We start from the raw sequence: 24414 nt of genomic DNA, 5'->3' as shown, positions 1-24414 counted from the left end.
CTACTAACACGTAAATTCCCACAGGATTACTAACAGAGGACTTGAAATACCAAATCGTACCAGAAGCGGCGCTATACAATATACATTCACATGGAGAGAATTAGGATGCTTCCCCCAACCCTGAACCTCTGGGACTCTTAAAAAAATTATTTACACTTAAAACCTGCCCATGAACCATGAACTCCAACCCCGCCAGTACAATCATTATTTAACTCATTCTTTCCAGCAGTTTAGGAGTGCACCGTGGTGGAGTGCCAAATTTTGAGGTGCCAGAGCTCTGCAAAAATGCCAGTCGTGATGTCATCACCAGATCTACCTTCACATCAAGTTGTAACATGACGCTAACCATTTGAGTCTCCCAAAAATGAGTGATAAATGTATATATGCATTTTACCATGATAAACAAAAATATAACACTCACACCCACTTAATCTCACAATTAAAAATCCCCTTAGAAAAGGTCAGGTCAATGTATTGTTACGGATTCGTCGCTTCCGCCTTTGTTGTTATTGTTGCGGATCCTGGGTCTGTCGATGTACTAAGGGTGGGGATAAGTACCCGTTGCCCCTCAGACACCGGGTCCACGGGCCGTTGACCGCGAGACGAAACTCACGGCCGGCGGGTGCGTAGCAACTCCAATCGCCAATCCACCAATCACGGGTCAAAGGGTTATCGATCGCGACCCGAATACCTTCAAGCCCACGTGGCCAGGAAGACCGGGAATTGAACCCCTCGCGTTCCCACACCTTATTCCAATCAGGTGCGCCAAGCTTATCGCATGGCTTGGGTCGCGACTTTACCCTGCGTGATATACGGGCCTAATTGAGCAACCGGATTTGGTATAGAACGATGCTGGGTCAATGGGTTAAAGGACGCACACGAGCAGGTCGAAAGGAAACAAAATGCACATGTCTTTTATTTACAATGGCACAGAAAAAAGGACGAGAAGCAGACTTAACAATTCTTACCGATCTAATCCCGACACAGGCGCCTGGCACACTCACAAATGGGGTGAATCGCACACCTGTTAGACTCGTACCGGTGGACGTGCGGATGCGCACTCGTGTCCGGCAGTTTCCGCGCGTGGCGTACGGTTCGATCCGGCAGACAGCACGATGGAGGATCGCACGGCGGATGACCCAGCACCGCGGACGGCCCAGCACGGATGCAGAACCAGCTTGGAGGACAAACGAGAAGGGCAGCACGGACGAACCAGCTCGTAGGACAGACTGCTTGAAGGACGAACGAGGAGAGAGAGATTGGCACGGGCCTTTATCGGATGGAATATCCTTCTAGAAGGTTCCATGGCCTCCCATTGACCGAGGTTGGTCACGTGCGGTCATTGCGCCCCGCCTCCCCCCTGGAAGGTTTTATTCCCCGCCTCCTTTTGGAAGGTTTCATTCCCCGCCTACCACTGTCGCGGTTGATCACGTGGACTGTTTCTCCCCGCCCACGAACCAACGTCCTCATTCAACCATACGAGGGGTTGGTATCCTGCCTAACTCAACGCATATCTGCTTTAATTACTACACAATGGAATGGGAGCTAATCTTTACATTTAATAAGAAATAACTGACTAATGCAGGATACATGTTGTCGTGTAATTAACTAGAGGGGGTGTCTTAAACCGTAACATTGCAAAACCGTAACATTATTTATTGCAAAAATTTATTTTTGCATTTATTGCAAAACCGTAACATTATTATATACTTGTAGGGTTTTTAGTTTCAGGTAATATTGTTGGTAACATTTCTGTGTGAAATGGAGATGACTTCAGTAAAAGGTAAAAATAAATGTTTGTGAAGGAAAACCCGGAAAAGAAACCGGAAGAGGAGAGAGGAGGAGATCGGAGGGAGAGGAGAGAGGCGGAGATCGGAGGGAGAGGAGAGAGGAGGAGATCGGAGGGAGAGGAGAGAGGAGGAGATCGGAGGGAGAGGAGAGAGGAGGAGATCGGAGGGAGAGGAGAGAGGAGGAGATCGGAGGGAGAGGAGATCGGAGGAGATCGGAGGAGATCGGAGGGAGAGGAGACGGCCATGAGAGAGAGACAGCCGTGAGTCGCATCGAGGCTGCGAGCGGACTTTCTTGATATTGGTTGTGAATGAGTTGAGGCTTCCCATGAAAGGGATTGACCACGACATCGTCCTATATTGCGATTGCAATTAAACCGGCGTCACAGGTTTTATTACCAAGCGTGACCTATTGTTGGTGGGAAAGCAAGAGCTCCATTACAGGCCGATCTGCCATTTTTCCTCGAAGAGGCCGTCCGCCTGGTGCTTCGTGTTTTGTCGTTGGGATTCCCATATCGACATCATTGTGTGGATCGCCGTTGGTTCCCATATCGGCTCAATTCCCATATCGACATCTCACATAACTCCTCGTTCGCAGCCGCGCCGATACCTGCTTGTTGTTCTTGCCGTTCTGCACAACTTACATCTTCACCCAGCGTAGGGATTCGTGCACGGACTTTGGGGAGTGTTACATTCCACTCACGTTTGGCGTATCGTGAGTTTATTAGTACTAGGGCATGCCCGTACTATATATATATCTAAAATTATATCCCCCCCCCTCTATTTACATGAAATGGTTTGGTCCAAAGCGAACGGCTTGCGAGTGGTGACAATCCCCCCCCTCTATTTACATGCAATGGTTTGGTCCAAAGCGAACGGCTTCCGGAGTTTGGTAAAGAAATCGCCATCGCGTGCACAAACGCGCAGGAAAGCGAATGAATCGCAAATTCGTTTTTATTAGTTGTAAAACATAGTTTAACGCCAACATAGTTTGCAAACGTGAAATAAATGAATACGCTCTCAAATGTGCCATCCGAGGCAGAGTGTGCCCGCCACGTTCGGCACACGCGATCGTTCGCTGCTCTCTGATTGGTTGAATCGTTTTTTGGACATAGCTCGGTAAGTAATTGTCCGATTAATATGAAACCTTGAAAAGGCACATCCTCGGGTCCCCAGCAATATACCTGGCAAGTGAAAAGTATATCGGACCCGTGGTTGTCGAGAAACAGCGGTCACAGACAGACAAACGTACAAACGTACAGACAGAGATTACTGGAATTATAGATAGATGGCAGATAGGTGCAGGAATTGTGCCTTTGATGATACAAGCATGGCATTTGGCACACAGTCAGAGTATGTCCTAAGAAAGATATTTGGCTATAGGGCCATCGCAGATTTGTCCTTTTAAAAAAAAAATGGCCGCCATTGTTGTCACAGGACAAATCTGCAATGGCCCTATAGCCAAATATCTTCCTTAGGGCATATTCTGTGTGCCAACTCTCGTGCTTGTATCATCAAAGTCACAATTCTCCCAAATATTTCACCTGTCTGCCGTAGCCTACTATATTGCTTTGAGAGCATTGGGGAATGATGGTACCATCATATGTATTGTTCATTTGATGCAAGTGATATTTTCATGGTACTTTCTTTAAGAGTGTGATTGGCACACAGTCAGAGTATGTCCTGTATGTCCTGTTCTTTCCTGGAAGTCCTTGGTGTCCTTGTGTTTCATACTTCTCCCACCTCCCCCCACCCCCCGCCTTCCCATGCCTCCTCCCCCCAAGCCCTCTCCCTCCCACACATCTCCCGATGTCCCTGCTCTCAAATGTTGTGTTTGTGTGCTTCCCCTCCTCTCCCCATCTTGTCTACCACTCCCCTTATTTTGTGTTTAGTGTGTCGGTTTGACTTTTTGTGTGATTAATGTTAGCTCTTTCACGAGCTTCGACCTTGTATACAAAAAAAAAAAAAAAAGGTGTACTTGTGGCGGACACAAAAGCCCACTGGCGTGGTGACATCATTCCACGCACCAAGTGGGCGGTGGCCACGCCCGAGGGGTAGGCGTGGCCTCATGATATACACCGGGCGACCAGCCCGGAGCAGTTTAGTGTTACAGTGTGCTCTTACAATAAAGACGTTTATATGTTACCGCTTGTCCGCTTCCTCCTTGCTCACAAGCAGCGCGCGTAACGCCGCGCTTTACTGGTGACCCTCGACGTTGGATCTGCCGTAGCGATCCTTCCGAACACGACGCCATTGCAATGGCCAACGACAAGGCAATGGCGATTAAACTTCCCGAATTTTGGGAGGCCCAGGCCGAAGTCTGGTTCGTTCAAGCCGAAGCCCAATTTCAGCTTCGGCGCCTCACCAACGACGACCTGCGCTACTGCCATGTCGTCGCCTCCCTCGGGCCCGGCACGGCCGCTCGAGTTGTGTCCGTCCTTCGCCACCCACCGGACGGCCACAAGTACGAGGCACTCAAGCGGCTACTCCTAGCCACGTTCGGCCTCATGGACGACGCACGGGCCGACCGCCTCCTGGATCTCCCCGAGCTCGGTGAGACGCGCCCGTCGGTCCGAATGGACCATATGCTGTCACTGTTGGGCGACGAAGCCCCCGGTTCGCTATTCCGGGCGCTTTTCCGGCGCCAACTTCCAGCGCAGGTTCGCCTCGCGTTGGCCGGGACCGAGCTAACGGAACCCCGAGCATTGGCAGCCGAGGCGGACAGGTACTTCGCCGCTTCGGACACGCGGGCGAGCGTCGGCATGGCCGTCACGGCCCTCGACGCTGATGTTCAGCAGCATGTTCCACAGCATCAGCTTCTACAGCACGCTGATGTTCAGCAGCATGCTGATACGCACCTCGTGAACGCCGCCACGCCCCGCCCACCGCCGCGGCGAAAACCGCCACCGCGGGGAAACCCGCCAACTCCACCGGCCTGGCGGAGCCAGCCGCGCTCCTCCAGCTCCACCACCTGGTGCTGGTTCCACGCCAAGTTCGGCCACGGAGCTCGGCGGTGTCATCCGCCGTGCTCCTTCAACGGGTCGGGAAACGCCCGGGCCGGCGCTCAATAGTGGCGATGAGCGCCGGCCGTTCGAGCAGCCTGCTGTTCATAACGGACACCTTCTCCGGGCGCCGTTACCTGTGCGACACGGGAGCGCAGGTGAGTGTCATTCCCGCCGGCACGTCAGACAAGCACGCTGCGGGTGGGGGCCCCGCGCTGCTTGCCGCGAACGGGACGCCCATCCGTACGTACGGAAAACGCTGCCTCTCTCTGCGGTTTGGCGGGCAGGTTTTCCGATGGACGTTCGTCACCGCCGACGTGCCCATGGCACTGCTTGGCGCGGACTTCCTGTGCGCTAATGGGCTCCTGGTCGACGTCAAGCGCAGACGGCTTGTCCAGGCCGAGACGTTCAGCTCGCTCGCTTGTGCGTTGCCCAGCTCAAAGAGCGGCTTGCCAAGCGGCTTGCCGAACGATTCGGTTCCGGCCACGTGGTCTGTACGCTTCCGGCAGCGGACGCATTCACCCGCCTCCTCGCCGGCTTCCCGGCCCTCACGCGGCCCACCTTCTCGGCGGGGGCCGTCAAGCACGGGGTGGCCCATCACATCCCCACCGTCGGGCCACCGGTCTACGCCCGGGCACGCCGCCTCGAGCCGACGAAGCTGGCGGTGGCAAAAGCGGCGTTCGCTACCCTGGAGCGACTCGGCATCGTTCGGCGCTCAGAGAGCGCTTGGGCGTCGCCTCTGCACATCGTGGCGAAGCCCGGCGGGGGATGGCGACCGTGCGGGGACTATCGCCGTCTCAATGACGCCACGACTCCCGACCGCTACCCCGTCCCCCACATTCAGGACTTTTCCGCCCATTTGGCGGGCAGGTCCTTCTTCTCGAAGGTGGACCTCATACGCGGCTACCATCAGGTCCCCGTCAGGCCGGAGGACGTCCCGAAGACGGCGGTCATCACGCCATTCGGACTCTTCGAGTTCCTGCGCATGCCCTTCGGTCTGAAGAATGCGGCTCAGGCGTTCCAGCGACTGATGGACAGCGTCCTGCGCGACTTGGATTTTGTCTACGTCTACCTGGACGATATCCTCGTCGCCAGCGCGTCCCGCGAAGAGCACCTACGCCACCTCCGCACGCTCTTCGAACGCCTGGGCCAGCATGGCCTGATTGTGAACCCCGCAAAGTGCCGGTTCGGCGCTGCCACAATCGATTTTCTGGGGCACCGTGTCACCAGGCACGGAGCCGTCCCCCTGCCGGCCAAGGTGGAGGTGGTGAAGGGGTTTTTCGCGCCCCCGCACGATCAGAGGGCTGCAGGAGTTCCTGGGCATGGTGAACTTTTACCATCGGTTCCTGCCCCGTATCGCCCAGCTCCTGCGCCCCCTGCACGAAGCTCTCCGAGGTAAGCCGGGCAAAGGCGACGTTACCTGGACCGAGCAGATGGACACGGCGTTCACGGGTGCGAAGCTCGCCTTGGCTAACGCCACCATGCTCGCGCACCCGGCGCCCGATGCACCGATCGCCCTCACCACCGATGCCTCGGACTACGCGGTGGGCGCGGTGCACGAGCAATGGGTGCGTGGAGCTTGGCAACCGCTGGCGTTCTTTAGCCGGCAGCTTCGCCCGCCCGAACGCCGTTACAGTACCTTCGACCGCGAGTTGCTCGGACTTCACTTGGCGGTCAGGCACTTCCGCCATCTGCTCGAGGGCCAGGCGTTCACTGCCTTCGTCGACCACAAGCCGCTGATCTTCGCGATGGGCAAGGTCACCGAGCCGTGGTCGGCCCGGCAGCAGCATCACCTCTCGGCCGTGTCCGAGTACACGACGGACATCCAGCACGTCGCGGGGAAGGACAACCCGGTGGCGGATTGCCTTTCCCGGGCCGTCGCCCACGCAGTCCACCTCGGCATCGACTATGCCCGGATGGCAGCGGACCAGGCCGCTGACCCCGACGTCCAGGCCTTGCGGACCGCCGTCACGGGCCTCCGCGTCACCGAGGTGCCGTTCGACGGCGCGGGCGCGGCCCTCTTGTGCGACGTCTCCCTCGGGCGTCCTCGCCCCATCGTGCCCGCGGGCTGGCAGCGCCAGGTGTTTGACGCCATCCACGGCCTGTCCCACCCGGGCGCGAGGGCCTCCCAAAGGCTGATCGCCGACAAGTTCGTCTGGCATGGCCTCCGGAAGGCCGTCCGCGGCTGGGCCAGGACGTGCCTCGCGTGCCAGCGCGCCAAGGTGCACCGGCACACCCAGGCCCCGTTGGCCCCGTTCACGGTGCCGGAACGCCGGTTTGACCACGTCCACGTGGACCTGGTGGGACCTCTGCCCCCCTCGCGGGGTTTCACCTACGTCCTCACCATGGTGGACTGCACCACCCGGTGGCCGGAGGCCGTGCCCTTGGCGTCGACAACGGCGGCCGATGTCGCGCAGGCTTTCATCGCCACCTGGGTCGCCCGGTTCGGCGCCCCCTCAGACATCTCATCCGACCGCGGCCCCCAGTTCACCTCGGAGCTCTGGGGGGCGGTTGCGCAGGGGCTCGGGGTCCGGCTGCACCGAACCACGGCCTACCACCCCCAGGCTAACGGCCTGTGTGAGCAATTTCACCGCTCATTGAAGGCCGTGCTCCGGGCCACCCTCCGCGACGGCGGCTGGGTCGACAGGCTCCCCTGGGTCCTGCTGGGCCTCTGGACGGCGCCCAAGGAGGACCTGCGCGCATCCGCGGCGGAGTTGGTCTTCGGGCAACCGCTGCGGGTGCCGGGCGAGTTCCTCCCCGACTCCACGGCACCATGGTCCGCGGCACAGCAGCGCTCCGCTCTGCAAGAGACCGCCCAGAGGTTCGCCCCGGTGCCAACGGCATGCCACGGGCACCCACCGACGCACGTCGCCCCGGAGCTTCACACGGCGGAGTACGTCTTCGTCCGCCACGATGCCCATCGGACACCACTGCGGCCCCCGTACGACGGGCCTTTCCGCATGCTGGAGACCGGGGCGAAGCACTTCACCCTGGACATCGGCGGTACTCCTGACCGCGTTTCGGTAGACCGCCTCAAGCCGGCCCACCTCGATGTGGACCATCCACCGCCAGTGGCCCGACCCCCACGTCGGGGCCGCCCTCCTGCGGGCGGACCCCCGGCACCGCCCAGCCCCGCCGCCACGCCGCCCCCGGTCCTGCACCCATCCCAGGGGCAGCCAGGGGCATCCCACCTGGCATCCCTGCACCCCGGACGCCGCCGATCGCCAGGGGGCGCTTCGGCCGGGTCATTCGTCTGCCCCGCAAACTGGCCCTCCAGGTGCGCGGGAATTCTGGTGGGGCGCGTGTGGCGGACACAAAAGCCCACTGGCGTGGTGACATCATTCCACGCACCAAGTGGGCGGTGGCCACGCCCGAGGGGTAGGCGTGGCCTCATGATATACACCGGGCGACCAGCCCGGAGCAGTTTAGTGTTACAGTGTGCTCTTACAATAAAGACGTTTATATGTTACCGCTTGTCCGCTTCCTCCTTGCTCACAAGCAGCGCGCGTAACGCCGCGCTTTATACTTACTTTTTCCACAGTAGTGGGGCGGCTTAGCCCAAATATTCAAAAGAATTGTGCATTTTGTGATACAAGCACCAAATTTGGCACAAATGTACATTAATATGTTGCGAACATTTTCAGATATTGGGCCACTTGAAATTCCGTAATTTTTTTTTTCAAATTTTTTCAAATTTCGTAATTTCAAATTTTTCGGGTGACACCGTCACAATTTCGGTCTTCGAGGCCGGCCGATAGGCAAAGTGTGACCGGAAGGGACGAGGTTCTCCTGACCACGTGGCCCTCGATCTGGGAAGCGAGAGGCGTTCCATTAGTGGACGCTCCCCTCACGCCCGACTTTTGGGCGGCCCCGGCAGGCCGTTTGTTTTGACGTTCCGTGACAGGCCACGCACCCCCACCTCCGGGCCGACCGGAAGCTTGTGCTGAGTACATCATACCTGAACAACTCAGTGAGGCAGAACACAGCAGTGCACACCAGGGTGACCCCTTCAGTGCATAAACCAATTAACCTGTCCACTGCAGGGCATATAGAAATGAAGTTATTTACTGCATATAATAATAATATAAGTTCAGTTCTATATAACAATTTCTGTTATCACCACTACCACTACAACTACCACTACTACAAGCTTTGTCTGGAATTTTGTGGACTAACAGACAAACAGACATACAGACAAGCTGGGATCAAAACATTACCTCCTTCCACCATTGAGTGTAGAGGTAAACATCATGGAAATTATATCATGCCCTAGATTTAATTCATGCTTACCCGTGTATTTGCTTCACTGGTTCACAAGGTCTTTTGCATACATGTAATTCAGACTCTCGTCTTCATTGCTGACCACACAATGTTCGCAACATATTAATGTACATTTGTGCCAAATTTGGTGCTTGTATCACAAAATGCACAATTCTTTTGAATATTTGGGCTAAGCCGCCCCACTATATCGGCCGGCCTCGAAGACCGAAATTGTGACGGTGTCACCCGAAAAATTTGAAATTACGAAATTTGAAAAAAATTGAAAAAAAAAATTATGGAATTTCAACTGGCCCAATATCTGAAAATGTTCGCAACATATTAATGTACATTTGTGCCAAATTTGGTGCTTGTATCACAAAATGCACAACAGGTTTGCTATGCTGCTACACTACAGAAGGAAATGGCATCTGTTAATTTTTTGTTGAATAAATTATTGCAAAGTCAATTTTTCATTGTTTTTTTTTCAATTAGATCACCGTTATTTATCGATACTGTTTAAATGAAGATCAAATATTGATATGTCCACATATGTTAAAAAGATTAAAAAAAACATTTCATTGGGTGTACTTACTTTTTCCACATGCGAAATTTGCATTTATGTTAATTTAAATTTTTTAGTCGGAGGCGATAAATTGGCATCGTCGATCGGTGCGCGGGACGCGAACAGCGCAAATTTAAATTTTATTCCTGGTAAGAGCCGCGCGGGAAGGCGACCTCCTCTTAACGGATGGAGGAGGTGAGCGGCATGGAAGAAAGGAGAATGGAAGATGCGGGAAGCATACGAAGTGAGTCGGAAGTAGTTGGGGTTAAGCATAGTGGTGGAGCTTCCCCCGCCGTAGAGACGGCCCCGATGGATTTACAGGCCTGTTTGAAAAAATAACGGAGGGAATGAATGCCCATTATGATGAATTGAGGGGGATAATAAGGAGATGTTGTGAAAGAATGGATGCGCAGATTAAAGAAACGAAAACCACATGTGAGCAAACGAATGAGATAAAGAAAGAACAAAGGAATGACTCACATGGGGCCCAGAAGAGGTCAAGGGTGGCACAAATTGAATCGGAACGGGGGAAGCCAAATTGGGAATGGGAGAGAGTGCGGCCCATGCAGATGTGCACGAGGCTCAGGAGCCGGGAATGGCAATGGAAGTAAATGGGGAGTGTCCACAGGTGAACGTGGAGTGCCCACAGGTGAATGGGGAAGGAAATTTGGAATGTTTAGAGGTAAATGGAGGATGTTTCCCACATCGTGGCCTGGAGGTTTATCGGGGCCGGGTGGATGTCACAACACCTCAACAGGGAGATGAATTTGAATCCTTGCAGCAGCAGGGCAGTGGTGCAGAGCAAGAGGGGATAACAATAGGGGGGTCCGAGTAATGGAACCGGACCAGGTGTGTAATGATGAAGATCTGTCAGGGCTGCAAATTATTGATGGGGATGATGAGCATGATGTGACAAAGTGGCTGGGGACCTGAGACAGTCCCATGGAGGACAAGTTTTATCAGGCCCAAAGGAGTTTGGGTGATGAGGTGAGTCGGTCCGAGGAAGAGGTTGAGGTGACCGAGGGGACCCTCACCGTACACTCTAATTTGGCAACGGAGGCTCCGAAATTGAATACCCAGTTGGGGGAGTGTGTTGGCTCCGGGCTGGATTTGGACCTTGGCGAGTCGGGAGATCGACCCTCCGACGATTTGGTCCCCGTAGGGAATGTGGACCAGCTGCAGGGAGGGGCAGAACGACCCGAGGGAGTTGTTACCTGCAGCTGTGGTTTTGCGCAGGTGGTGAGAAATTGTAAAAGAAAAAAGAAAATTACATTTAAATGGGAAATTGATGTGGAGCAGCCTTGGTTGGAGTTGGTCCCCGGGCTGTGGAATGTGGACCAGGGGAGGTCATTGAGGATGGCCATGGGGAAAAGTTGCCCCTTTGTAAATTTGGGAATGCCAGCCAGCTGGGAGGCTGTGCTGGCGAGATTTGGACGTGGGGTCCAGCCATGGGTGTCGTGGTATGACCTGGGCTCCACGGGGGGTCTGGTGGAGTGTGGTGTCCCTTGTCTGTCACGGCGCCGCCTGAGCGTGTGGCTCGGGCCGACAGGGTCAGCAGACCCTGGTGGGCGTTAAGACCTCCAGGGTGTCCGAGGTGGTTTCTCAAGCCTGGGATGGCATATATTGAGGACCACTAGGGGGAAGTGTTGTGGGTCGCGCTTTGGTGGTGGCACTGTGGACAGCCAACTTGGGCCTGATGTGGTGACCGCCCGGGCAGGCGGCCTGACACCCTCCTCCTGAGACTCTGGGACAGCCGGCATGTGGTGACCTGCCATGCAGTGCTGGTCTATGGACGCGGGTCAAACCGAATGGCAGGGATGGACATAGCCTGCTGGACAACCTTGGGGCATCTGTGGAACATGATGGTGTGAGAGGGACCTTCCACAGATGTTCCGTTATGATTTATGAACTCTTGGTTTGGGAAGAGAGCCATGGGAATGTGATCGGGAATGTGTAACGAGCCGAGCATATGGGCCATGCTCGGCTGGCATGTGTATGGCAAAGCATCTTTCTTTGGTGAGTTTAGCAAAATGTGAAAAATGTTTGGCATGGGTAATCTGAGGGTAGATGCAAATTTAAGGGTGAACTTTGTGAAGAGAAATGGTGGGCACTGCATAGTGACACCATTATTGATCCAGGTGTGTAGACCAAAGTGTTGTTGGCTGTGATAAAATTGACAGGTTAGCAGGACACATCTTTCAACTGGGTACGGGGGCGACTGTGCCAATCTTTGGGACGCGGGGTCATGGGGATGGAGTTGGGTAGTCTGAGGGTCAACGTGGTGCTGTGCGTGTCCGAGGTGTGTGGACCATGACTTCTGGGTGGGTCTCCTGGTGGAGCATGGCTGTCGACTGGACCTTGATGTGGTCAAGTGTCGGTGGGCACTGGGGGGCTGCGGTTCTGTGGACTGGGGGATGAGGGCGGCGTAGGTGATGTGCGGGGAAAGCCACGCACTGCGACCGTCTCCCCCAGGGCCGAGGTTGTGCGTGCAGTAGCGTTGTTGGCAGCAGGTGCTCACCACATGGGCCAGCTGGGGCTGGTGCAGCCGTGTTCCTCGCAGGGGGGCCGAAGGATGGATGATGGGTCGCACCCTTATGGACACTCATGGGCCATGTTGGCATTTTGACTGCTCACCTTGTCCCGATGACCCTTGCACGGTAGAGGTGCGGAGCTGTCGTAGCCACAGGTAGTTGTTTAGAACAGTTCACCGTTGGATGCGGACCCACATACCTGCCAGTACCATGGGGACAAAAGCGAAATTTGGAGAATTTGGTCGGCCCAGTGATAAATTTTGGGATTGTGAAGGGTGGATGGCACTTTGGGTCTGACCAACCTGCAACTACCTGCACTTGAGGTGAGTGTTTGAGGTGTACTGTCCCAGGCTTCAGGACTTACTTATTTAAATTTGGGGACAGGTAATTCGGAGTTGGAGGCGGGTGAGAGGGATGACATGGCTGGTGATGGGGATGGAATGTGTGCCACAGAGTCTTGTGGGTGGCGTTTGTGTTAGTGTTGTGACGTGTTTTCATGTGGTCGTGAGATTGAAAGAAAATGAATGAGTGATGATTGTTGAGTTTTGGAATGTGCTTCTGGAAATATGTGATTCAACTGTGAACGGGAATTTCACGTGAAGCAGGCCATGGCAACGTTTTGTAACATCTTTTTTGCCATCTGCTTGGAATTGTGCTGGAGAATTGAATGGCAGCGGGTCTTGTGGGTGAGGAAGGTGTGTGTGTCCGCAGGTACAGATCAGGCTCTGAGGAGCGATGCCTGCGGCCCCCCTCTGCGGCAATTCCCCCTGGCAGCCGGTGGTATCTGGAAATTGGAGCTCGCCGGTGGAGGGTCTGGTTGGGCGCCGTGGGGTAAAGGAGACCCCCGGCGATCCGTGGAGCTGCGCGGAAGCAGGAGGCAACGGAGCCTGGTGTGTGGAGACCCTCACCGGCACGGTAACGGTGGAAAGGGCTGTTGGGCTGTCACGGGGCCAAGAGGAAAGGGGGGGGGGGGGCAATGAACTTGTGAGTCGGTTGACTTGTGTTTGGGAATGCGGGCACCAAAGCCTGAAGCGCCCCCACCATCTTACTTGTGCGGTACCTCCCCGCTGCCGAGGAAAGAGAAGCGCACACTTGTATATGACATCAATGCCATGGTCCTGCCGGGGGGGGGGGGGGGGCGATACGTGCTTGAATGGAATGGAATTTGTGTGTGATGACTTATGGAATGGGTATGCGTGGATAAGGGGTTGTGGTGCATGAATGTGGGCGAAATCCACCGATCCATGTCACTCACCTGTGACACCTGAACAGGGCCCGTGGAAATTTATGGGTACATTGGGATGGCCCCGCAGGTAAGGTTGTGTCTTGTGGCATCCACCGGGGGACGCGGTCTGTAGACTGGGGTTTGTACAGATGTTTAATAAAGTTTTGAATTTTTGGTTAAGGATAAGTTTGTGGTGAAGTAGATTTGGTGTGTTGTTTGTTTCCTCCCACCACAGGAACGACGAATCCTAATTATTGTAAATATTTGCCTGCATGATTGTTAAGGGGATTAGCATGCTAAGGAGAATAGGTAGGACGTCTGACTCACTTCCCACAGCCTCCTACTTTATTTCGTAGGTTAATTAAGTGTGAGACAGTAAGTGTTAAGACTGGAATGGTGGTGCCTGCAGTGAACCTAGCAGGAGCTACGGTTCTGGGGGGGGGGGGGGGGGGGGGCTGTATTATGTCGGTGGGGTAGAGGAATATCTAGAATCAGGTAGATCTGAATAGGTAACATGCTTCGTCTGTCGCGATAGGGAATCTGCCCTGTAATAAGTTCTGTGTGTTTAGTCTGGTTTGTCGGTTAAGGAGTATACCTGTGAACATACCAGGATGTTCGTGTGCTAGGTAGTTGTAGGGATTAAAGATAACAGCCCTTGTGTGTCACACCTGGTAATCAAACCGTTGTCCCTTATGACAACGCACACATGTAAACACTTAGATAGGCCCTTTAGCGCACACAGTAATTAAATCCCCTTCCCTTACAACGACTTTGGAAGAAGCCAGATTGGGGCACCGCTGGGTGGCCGCCGTCAGCTACACCACGAGCTATGACCACGCCACAGGGAACGTGTGATTGGAGAGAAGGAGCTGGAAGGTTCGGTGGAAGGCACTGGTTGGTGGCGCGCCAAGGCTGACGTCACCGCCCAGGTTATAAAAGGGCGTTGTAGGACATTTTCAGCAGCTCTGGGAGCTCTAGCTCCAGCTCTAGCCCTTGCACTCTTTGCCTCTTGCACTGCATGTCTCTGGCTGTCTTGCACTGCACGACATCTCTCTGTGCTTGAAGCTCTTGTGCTTCTTCTTGGTCTCGAGAGGTCCTGGTGGTCGTTGGTTCACCATCTGCATGGTTCGGGAGCGAGGCTCGGTACTGTGAACGGGCGGGACCTCGTGTGCGAACGGAGAGGGCGTTGGCTCGGGCCTAGTGAAGCGTGCGAGGCGGACGGAGGGTTCCTCCACGCCGGAGTTTGGAGCCGTGATTCACTGCAAGACGACGGACAGATAAGACCGCACCCTACATTCACAATTACATGACGTTTTCTTTTATTAATCCATTCATGTGTGCTGTTTCTGAAGTGAGTTGTGGGGACGTCCCAATTTAGGACTTTTATTTAATGTCGCGTTTCCCTGTCCCGATCCTTATTGCAAATAAACCCTTGTATTATTTTCCATTCCCTGCAAATCTTGTGTCCGTTTGAGTTCGTTCCCCTTCCACAGTTACGTGCTCCCGCTTCTTCCTCTTCCCTTCTTCTCTTCCCGCGTTTGATAGCACAATCTGTATTGATCGTCGCCTCCGTTAAAGCCGTTCTGGTCTTCCGCGGTCCCTGGTATTAACCAGAGGGATTCGCGCGACAACTGGTGTCAGGAGTGGGATAGCCTCTTTATATGAACTTTTCTAGTGCATTACTTGGTTCCTCCTAAGAACACAAGGGTAGTGCAGCATACACACAAGATTTATTGAAAGTCACTTATTTTCTATAGTTTGTCACATGGCACATACCATATAAAGGGGCTTTTCTATGCCCCTGGCATTTTTCCTAAGATATAGAGAGTATTACTGGTATTCTCTCTGATAACTGTCGTGGGAAACAATGGTATGCTAACAATTGACGTTTCTTGTGTTTGCCCTTTGTTGGAGTATGAGTGTATTGAACATACATTCGTCAAACTTTCAATTGATACACCTATGAGTAGAAAATGGCTTAAGTCCATCTTTCTTGCGTACTTGAGACTGTCTCTTGCCTGGTGTACAGGAGGAAGGTTCTGAGCATTTCTGGAGGAATAGATGAGGTTGGTGAACTGAAATGGGATTTAATGCTCTGCCTGCTGGCGGTGTGGATCATCTTGTGGGTGTGCTTATTCAAGGGGGTGAAGATCTCTGGAAAGGTAAACATCGGATTCATGGAAAGATGAATAAATATTTGGCTGCTTTTGGGCTTTTTCTTCTCCTTTCTATTCGTTTTAGGAACCGTTTGATGTTTATTTAATCCTGATTGGCGTTTGGAGTTTCAATCCTGTTTATGGTTTTAAATAAATGCCATTTCTGCTGTATTTTTCAGAAAAATAATCCTAAAAATGTAGCTTGACCTTAGCTCAGGTAAATCATGCATATTTATTGTCACTCCAAAAATATTTGCTTAATTGCCGATTACATCTAGTTTTGAACTGCATTTCCTTTCACTCTTAAAAAAAAAACCGTGTTGGTGTTGTTAGGGGAGTATAGTAGCAATTTTTATCGTGTATGTCAGCCTTGCCTTTAAAAAAAAGAAAAGGATGTAATATATAAAACGGATGAAAAATTGTTTATTACTTTGACACTTTTGACTGCAGTGGTTGGATGGATTTTTTTTTTATAATTGGTATTTCAGCCATGGAATTGGTATTGCAGCAATGTAATTGCTATTTCAGAAATGTAATTGGTATTTCAGCAATGTAATTGGTCTTTCAGCAATGTAATTGGTATTTCAGCAATGTAATTAGTATTGCAGCAATGTAATTGGTATTGCAGCAGTGTAATTGGTATTTCAGAAATGCAATTGGTATTGCAGCAATGTAATTGGTATTTCAGCAATGTAATTGGTATTTCAGCAATGTAATTGGTATTTCAGCAATGTAATTGGTATTGCAGCAATGTAATTGGTATTTCAGCAATGTAATTAGTATTGCAGCAATGTAATTAGTATTGTAGCAATATAATTGGTATTGCAGCAATGTAACTGGTATTGCAGCAATGTAACTGGTATTGTAGCAATGTAATTGGTATTGTAGCAATGTAATTGGTATTCCAGCAATGTAATTGGTATTTCAGTAATATAATTAGTATTGCAGCAATGTAATTGGTATTTCAGCAATGTAACTGGTATTGCAGCAATGTAACTGGTATTGTAGCAATGTAATTGATATTGCAGCAATGTAATTGGTATTGTAGCAATGTAATTGGTATTGTAGCAATGTAATTGGTATTCCAGCAATGTAATTGGTATTTAAGAATGTAATTAGTATTGCAGCAATGTAATTGGTATTTCAGCAATGTAATTGGTATTGCAGCAATGTAATTGGTATTTCAGCAATGTAATTGGTATTGCAGCAATGTAATTGGTATTTCAGCAATGTAATTGGTTTTGCAGCAATATAATTGGTATTGCAGCAATTTAATTGGTATTTCAGCAATGTAATTGGCATTGCAGCAATGTAACTGGTATTATTGGCAATATAATTGATATTGCAGCAATGTAATTGGTATTGTAGCAATGTAATTGGTATTCCAGCAATGTAATTGGCATTTCAGTAATGTAATTAGTATTTCAGCAATGTAATTGGCATCTTCAATCCAAAATTGTCAAAATCCAGAAGGTATGGTAGATTTACTTGATGCATTTAACTTTCCATTAACATGACTGTCTTGTCAGATTGTCTATTTCACAGCAACATTTCCTCTTGTGATCCTCTTCATCTTGCTTGTCCGTGGGGTTACCCTGCCAAATGCCGTCTATGGTATGAAGTACTACCTGTACCCCAATTTACAACGCCTGGGAGATGCACAGGTAATCAATGACCTTTATGATTCTGCTCTTCCATTACGATTGAATTTTTGGCAAACATTATTTATCTCAGGGGAGAAAGAATGCGTGTACATACAAAAAAAAAAAGACTATTGCCTCATAATACATAAACACTACTTCAGAAATTGAAGTAATACTCATGTGTGAAAACAAGGTATCATCTGACTTTTTAGTCATTTAAAATTGATGCTGTACAGCTTTTCCAGAGCTACTCCAGATCTTGAGCTCCACGCTGACGAGGGCCAACAAGTCCGAAACACACATCCATGTATCTTCTCTCTCCGGGATAGGCTGGTCAATAAAATAGAGAATGTAAATATCTTCCTGGAATTGGTTGCAATCCAATCTTACAGAGAAGGATGGGCTGTAGCTTTCCTAAGCTTATTCTTATTAAGTGGAGCCTATGCAACTGTTTCGCCACAAGAGCCTTTTTTATTTTAATTTCCTCGCTCTGCTCAGAACTGTTTTGTCCACTACAGATGGGATAATGTGTGGCATTTCTTCTTGATCAGGATGCATGCAACAATAGCTGATGTGGCACTTGCGTCCAGGTACACACTACAGTAATGGCATCTGATCTGAATATAAACCCCCATGCTCTTCCAGTCAAAGAAAGCTGTGTGAAGCAACCAAGAAAAGCTAAACAAGGTAAGTCCTTTGCTGTTTAAAACCCTGCCTGAGTTCCTTTACATTTAAAGCTGTAGACAAGTAGCACATGCCGAGAATCCTTATACTATACATGCCCCCTCAGCCACCATTCAGGTTTGATCACTTATTTGCAAATCATCAGCAATAGCATAGACAGAAACTGGCCACCCACGGTAATTGATTAAGTGAGAGATGATTGGTTATTCCCCCTTCAATTAATGGGTGAGAGACTGATTTGGCCTTGTTATTTATATTTTAACTGCTACTGACATTGCACATGGTGCATGCTTGGGAACCTTGGTGGTGCACGTTTCTGTTTACGCTGTTGCTGCTGATTCACCAAGAGGGTTTGTAGCATTGGGATTCTCATGTACACAACATGGCCAAAAGTATGCGGACACCCCTTCTAATTAGTGGATTCGTCTGTTTCAGCCACACCCATTGCTAACAGTTATATATAATCAAGCACACATTCCATGCAATCTCCATAGACAAACATTGGCAGTAGAATGGGCCGTACTGAAGAGGTCAGTGACTTTCAATGTGGCACTGTCATAGGATGCCACCTTTCCAACAAGTCAGTTCGTCAAATTTCTGCCCTGCTGAGGATGCCCCGGGCAACTGTAAGTACTGTTATTGTGAAGTAGAAAGGTCTAGGAGCAACAACAGCTCAGCCGCGAAGTGATAGGCCACACAAGCTCACAGACAGGACTGCCGAGTGCTGAAGCACGTAAAATTCATCTGTGCTTGGTTGCAACACTCACTACCGAGTTACAAACTGCCTCTGGAAGCAACGTCAGCACAACAACTGTTCGTCAGGAGTTACATGAAATGGATTTCCATGGCCGAGCAGCCGCACACAAGCCGAAGATCATGCACAATGCCAAGCGTCGACTGGAGTGGTGTAAAGCTCGCCGCCATTGGACTCTGGATCAGTGGAAACACGTTCTCTGGAATGATGAATCATGCTTCACCATCTGGCAGTCCGACGGACGAATCTGGGTTTGGCGGATGCCAGGAGAATGCCACCTGCCCGAATGCATAGTGCCAACTGCAAAGTTTGGTGGAGGAGGAATAATGGTCTGGGACTGTTTTTCATGGTTCGGGCTAACCCTAATCCGAGGCGAACCTAGGTGGCTAGGCAAACTAAGGGGCCTAAGGGGCTAGGCCCCTTAATTCCAGTGAATGAAAATCTTAATGCGACAGCATACAATGACATTCTAGACGATTGAGTGCTTCCAACTTTGTGGCAACAGTTTGGGGAAGGCCCTTTCCTGTTTCAGCATGACAATGCTGAAAGGTAGAAGACAGAAAGACCCCCTTGCACAAAGCAGACCCCCTTGCACAAAGCGAAGTCCAAACAGAAATGGTTTGGCGAGATCGGTGTGGAAGAACTTGACTGGTCTGCACTGAACCCTGACCTCAACCCCATCGAACACCTTTGGGATGAATTGGAACACCGACTGTGAGCCAGGCCTAATCGCCCAACATCAGTGCCCGATCTCACTGATGCTCTTGTGGATGAATGGAAGCAAATCCCCGCAGCAATGTTCCAACATCTAGTGGAAAGCCTTCCTCGAAGAGTGGAGGCTGTTATAGCAGCAAAAGGGGGACCAACTCCATATTAATGCCCATGATTTTGGAATGAAATGTTTGACGAGCACATACGGGTGTGATGTTCGGTTGTCCACATACTTTTGGCTATGTAGTGTATGTGCTACTTGTGAATGTCTGCAGCTGTAGAGAAACCCAAGTATGGTTTGAAACATCAAAGGGCTTACTTCGTGTAGCTTTTCTTGATTGCTTTATGCAGCTTTGTTTGGCTGGAAGAGCATGGGGATTAATTTATAGAAATCCTAGCCACCTGCGATAATTGATTAGGTGAGAGCTGATTGGTTATTCCCTCCAATTTTGGGTGACCAGAAGTGATTGCGTCTTGTTGTATATGCATAGAATCACCTTTAGAGGCCATTTTTCCCCCCGCAGTGCAGGGGTTGGCCTTTTATGGGCACCGTGGTCCCCCTTTTTGAAGCAATGTTTTATGGCCAGATGCCCTTACTGCTGCCAACCCTGTTAGTCGCCTCTTGCGACACACAGAATTACCAGTGAACTGGTAATCAAATTGTCGACCTCAGAAGGATGACAGGCTGAGTCATCCTCCCTGGCGTTAATTTAACGATCGACTGGGATTCGAACCCAGGATCCCAAGCCGGCACCCTAACCGCTAATAGTAAGGGCATTTTATGAGATATTTCACAAATCTGTTAACTAAATTGTTACCAAAAAAATTCTTCACCAATATGTTTGTAAAGGTGTGTAATAACATGTGTTAAAATGTTGAAGTTCAACTCCCGTGGGAAACCCAGAAAAAAGCTGTTGAATTCGGGTACCGAAAAATTATTTTCGAGAATTTTTATTTTTTTTAATCGGCCCTTAAGTAACTTATGAGGGGTCAAATAAGGGTTTTTCATGATTCTGAGTTGATTGTTAACATTTATATTTTCACTTTTACATTTACACACAAAGTAGCTTTTATTTCACATACATATATAATACTCAAGAGTTATTTCTCATTCACAATGTCACAAGTTTCAACAGTCATTGTCTATGTCTTCTTCAGACTCAACAACATCATGACTGCAGTTTCTGCATGTAATGCCATTACAGACTCCACAGGCCGAGATGCACGTGACCCCATTCTTCTTGCAGCTGCATCGCCGGTTGCTGCAATGTCCATGACAATTACAGCTCATGAACTGCAATAGCTCCTCAGGAGCCGTGGGGTCCAGTGTTGGAACTGGCTCATACCCATGCATTCTCTTCATCCAGCCATTCCAGTTGGAGTGTGGGAACTCAGGATCGTTGGCTTTGATCACCCACCCCGCTGCCCAGAGTGTGTCACCTGGAGTGAGGAGTGGCTGATCATGAGCCAGGGAGGAGGAAAGCTCAGCGAGGGGGAGAAACATGATCGCGTTCGTTCCTATCTGTTTCCTGTTCGTAAATGGAATAATCTTTACTTCAGTTCCTCTCAGGATCTTAGCTTTGTCGAGTGCCTTCAACTTCACCTGGGGGAAAGCTGCTGTTGTCTGTGGATCTGGCAAAGGTGGTGCCGGAGAGGTGACTTCGATCCAACCCATTGAGTGAAAGGGAGTGTTTCCGTGAATAGAGACAATGTTTAAATCTATATTGTCTCCAACAAACTGAGTGACTGCATTGTTTGTTTCCCCAACCTCCATAAAGACCACCTGATCATTACTTGACAATTCACTTTCACTGGCTGGCACTTTGGCTGTCATCACTGATTGATCCTCAAGCGCAGCATCAACCGCAACCTCATCATTGATCTGTTCATCGGTTTCCTCCACAATGGTGTCAAGAGTGCCAGAAGTATCTGGAACATCATCTCCACTCCTACTATTAAGGAAGCAGTATTTGTAGTTTTTTGTCTCCGTGTAAGACTCAGTGTATCCCAGCCGGTGGAACTTGTTGAGCATCCATTTTGACCCAAATCTATGATCAAGTTGTATGGCAAGCCCCATTTGGTGTGGCAATACTCCAGACCGAGGTCGACAGGCCTTAATAAAATTCTGCCCCCAAACGGCAACTCTTTCGTCTGTCTTGACAATCGGTCTCAAGAACATCTGAAGGCTTGCAGGAACAAGTGTCAGCTGACTATCGATGTCAGTCATACTGTGTGTGGTGGGGTATGACTTTGGACCTAAATCAATCAAGGCAATATCATTGGATATGAACTTGAGTGCCGTCTTTATGATCTGAGTGTTCTCATCTCCATGGTCAAGATTAGCATGATGCCCTCGCAGAATATTGTCGGTGCCATCTTTGAGACAGAGTACATCTGCCCTTCTTTCCTGTGTTGTGAAATACAAGGTGTCTTCGTATTTCTCTAGAAGTTTTATCGAGAGAAATACGAAGCCTCTCGCTCCTCATCAATACTCCTCTGTCCTCTCTTCCTTTTTCCTTCCTCATCAGTCTTAGACAAACTGTCACCTCTCGCAAACATAAGTTTGCATCGCAAATGGTACAGTGTTTCTTCTGCTACCAAGTCGTTGATCCCTTCCAGGCGTCCAGTGACTTCAGTGCCCCAGTCATCCCCGCGACTCCGTGCTGTCTTCAGCAAGCTTGCCTTCAGTGTATCTGCAGTCAAATTATCTGGCACTCTGTATTTCTTTCTAGCTTGTGCTGGATTATTTTTGTAGAGCTGGGCTGGTTGGTTGCAAAGAATGCATACATCCTTATACAGGAGGTCAACTGACTGTGATCTTCTAGAACTGCAGCCAGTTGATGAACTGAACTCACAAGTAGTGCGTCTTCTCTTCAACTTTGATGACTCTTTCTCTGCCTTTGATGCTTGAGCTGACTACTTGGTGGTTGCAACAAAGTTGTTGTACAGATCATTTTTACACTTCTGGTGGTACCTCAGTTTTTCTTCCTTTTGAGCCTCCTTCATACGTTCCACAACAGTAACATTTTCGACAGTTTCTGCTTGTTTCAATAAAGTTGAGTATCCCTTTGGAGTTGCCTGTATGAGCCTTTCAGCTGGTGTATCCGAGCGTGCACAGATGAAGCAATTGAGCACAGGTGGAGTAACGTCTTCATCCATATTGCTAGACTCCATGTCCTGCAAAGTAGAAAATGAGATATATTTAGAAATTATTTTTCCACAAAGGAGTGTCTGTGGTGAAATATAAATGTTAACAATCAACTCAGAATCATGAAAAACCCTTATTTGACCCCTCATAAGTTACTTAAGGGCCGATTTAAAAAAATAAAAATTCTCGAAAATAATTTTTCGGTACCCGAATTCAACAGCTTTTTTTCTGGGTTTCCCACGGGAGTTGACCTTCAACATTTTAACACATGTTATTACACACCTTTACAAACATATTGGTGAAGAAATTTTTTGGTAACAATTTAGTTAACAGATTTTCATATGTTTCCCTTACTATAAGCCAACACCAGGCCTTGTTGTATATCAATACATATATGTGTATATATATATGGTGGAGGAGGAATAATGGTCTGGGGCTGTTTTTCATGGTTCGGGCTAACCCTAATCCGAAGCGAACCTAGGTGGCTAGGCGAACTAAGGGGCCTAAGGGGCATGCCCTATATATATATATCTGTGCAGTGTCTGTCTTGTCTTGTCTTGTCAATGAACTACTCCCTCAATTTTTTGTAAAATCGTACCAAACTTCTGGTATGCACCTATCTCTCCCGACAGTATGTCCTAAGGGTATTTTATTAGAAAACATTTCCAATTATTCTTTTTGGTGGGGGGGGGGGGGGGGGGGGGATTTTTTCGGGGAAATTTTTTTTTTCCAACTTAACTTTTCAACTTCAATTGTTTATAAAATGTGATATCTCGTATATTACAAATACATTTGTGCATTATGATTGTTTGAATTATGATTGGTGTAAACCATGGAAAAACAGCAACTCAGGTGCATATCAGGTGCATAGATATCATTTATCTATGCAGTGCATATCAAAAAAAAGGTAATCCGAATTCAAGGGGTTAATATGCAAAGGTTGTTTATTTTGACAATTTACGTGTGGTTTACTAATTAGGAGGAGATCCTCAGCTTTCCATTGACACCTTCCATGCATCATTGCTGTCACACATGACCGAGTACATGTTCATTGAAAATGACAAGTTCAAATCGCATTTTTACAAGTTTGGCTAATCGATGCAAGTCAGGATAATTGGTGCAAAATGAACGTCAGATGTGAACTTTTCTCAGGAATGATTGGCCTTTATGCACCCACACCTTCAACATGTCCACTTCCCCTTTCAACACAAAGCTCACAGCTGTGGAGCATGCCCTGAACTGCTCGTCTCACCATAGCCGGGTCATTGCGCAAAGCATCCACTTCATGTCGAATGCGACCCTGCAATTCGTCAAGATCACGGGGAGGAGTTACGAACACCTTGTTCTTTAAATGTCCCCAAAGGAAATAATCACATGGTGTGAGGTCAGGTGATCTTGGCGGCCATTCCACTGCATGGTTGAGGGTGATGACTCGGTCTCCAAAGAGTTCCCTCAGTCGATCTCGGACAGCGATAAGACGATGTGCTGGGGCGCCATCTTGGGCCCACCAGAGATATCTGAAGACACCACGAACCTTTTGCTCAAAGTTCTCCAACAGCTGTGGTAAAACTTCATCATTGATCATCTGCAGATACCTGTTACCATTGACATTCCTTTGAAAGAAAAATGGCCCGATCACCTGACCACTTCCACAAAGTCCCAACCAAACAGAGCATTTTTGTCGATTCATGTTGGTGTCAAAATTATGTTCCGGGGGTTGTCCTGTCGGTGCATATTCAAGAACATTATGGGTATTGACCTTGCCGTCCATGGCGAAAGCAGCTTCGTCGCCGATAACGAGATACCTCAGGAAATTTACATCTGCTTCGCAATGTGCAATCAACCATCTGGCAAGCACCAGCCTCCTGGCAAAATCCCCTGGCGTAAGTTGATGCCTGATGTGAATCCGATATGGATGTTGGTGGAGGTCCAGTCTTGTGATTCGGTTGAT

The 24414-nt window shown here is 49.7% G+C and overlaps 1 protein-coding gene across 2 annotated transcripts in view; it reads left to right on the top strand.

Annotated features, from left to right (window-relative positions):
• The window catches only part of LOC137425544 (sodium- and chloride-dependent taurine transporter-like), a 197687-nt gene that overhangs the window by 64810 nt on the left and 108463 nt on the right, over positions 1-24414 (top strand). For both annotated transcript variants that reach the window (XM_068114085.2, XM_068114086.2), the window contains exons 4-5: positions 15397-15529; positions 17053-17187. In XM_068114085.2, coding sequence (XP_067970186.1) covers positions 15397-15529; positions 17053-17187 — 268 coding nt within the window. The remainder of the gene's footprint in view (positions 1-15396; positions 15530-17052; positions 17188-24414) is intronic.

This window comes from Myxine glutinosa, chromosome 4 (genome assembly GCF_964187855.1).
Source record: "Myxine glutinosa chromosome 4, kmMyxGlut1.1, whole genome shotgun sequence".
In the NCBI taxonomy this organism is placed as follows: Eukaryota; Metazoa; Chordata; class Myxini; order Myxiniformes; family Myxinidae; genus Myxine; species Myxine glutinosa.
Note: the sequence above shows the minus strand (reverse complement) of the source record. Positions and strands in the feature narration are given on the sequence as shown.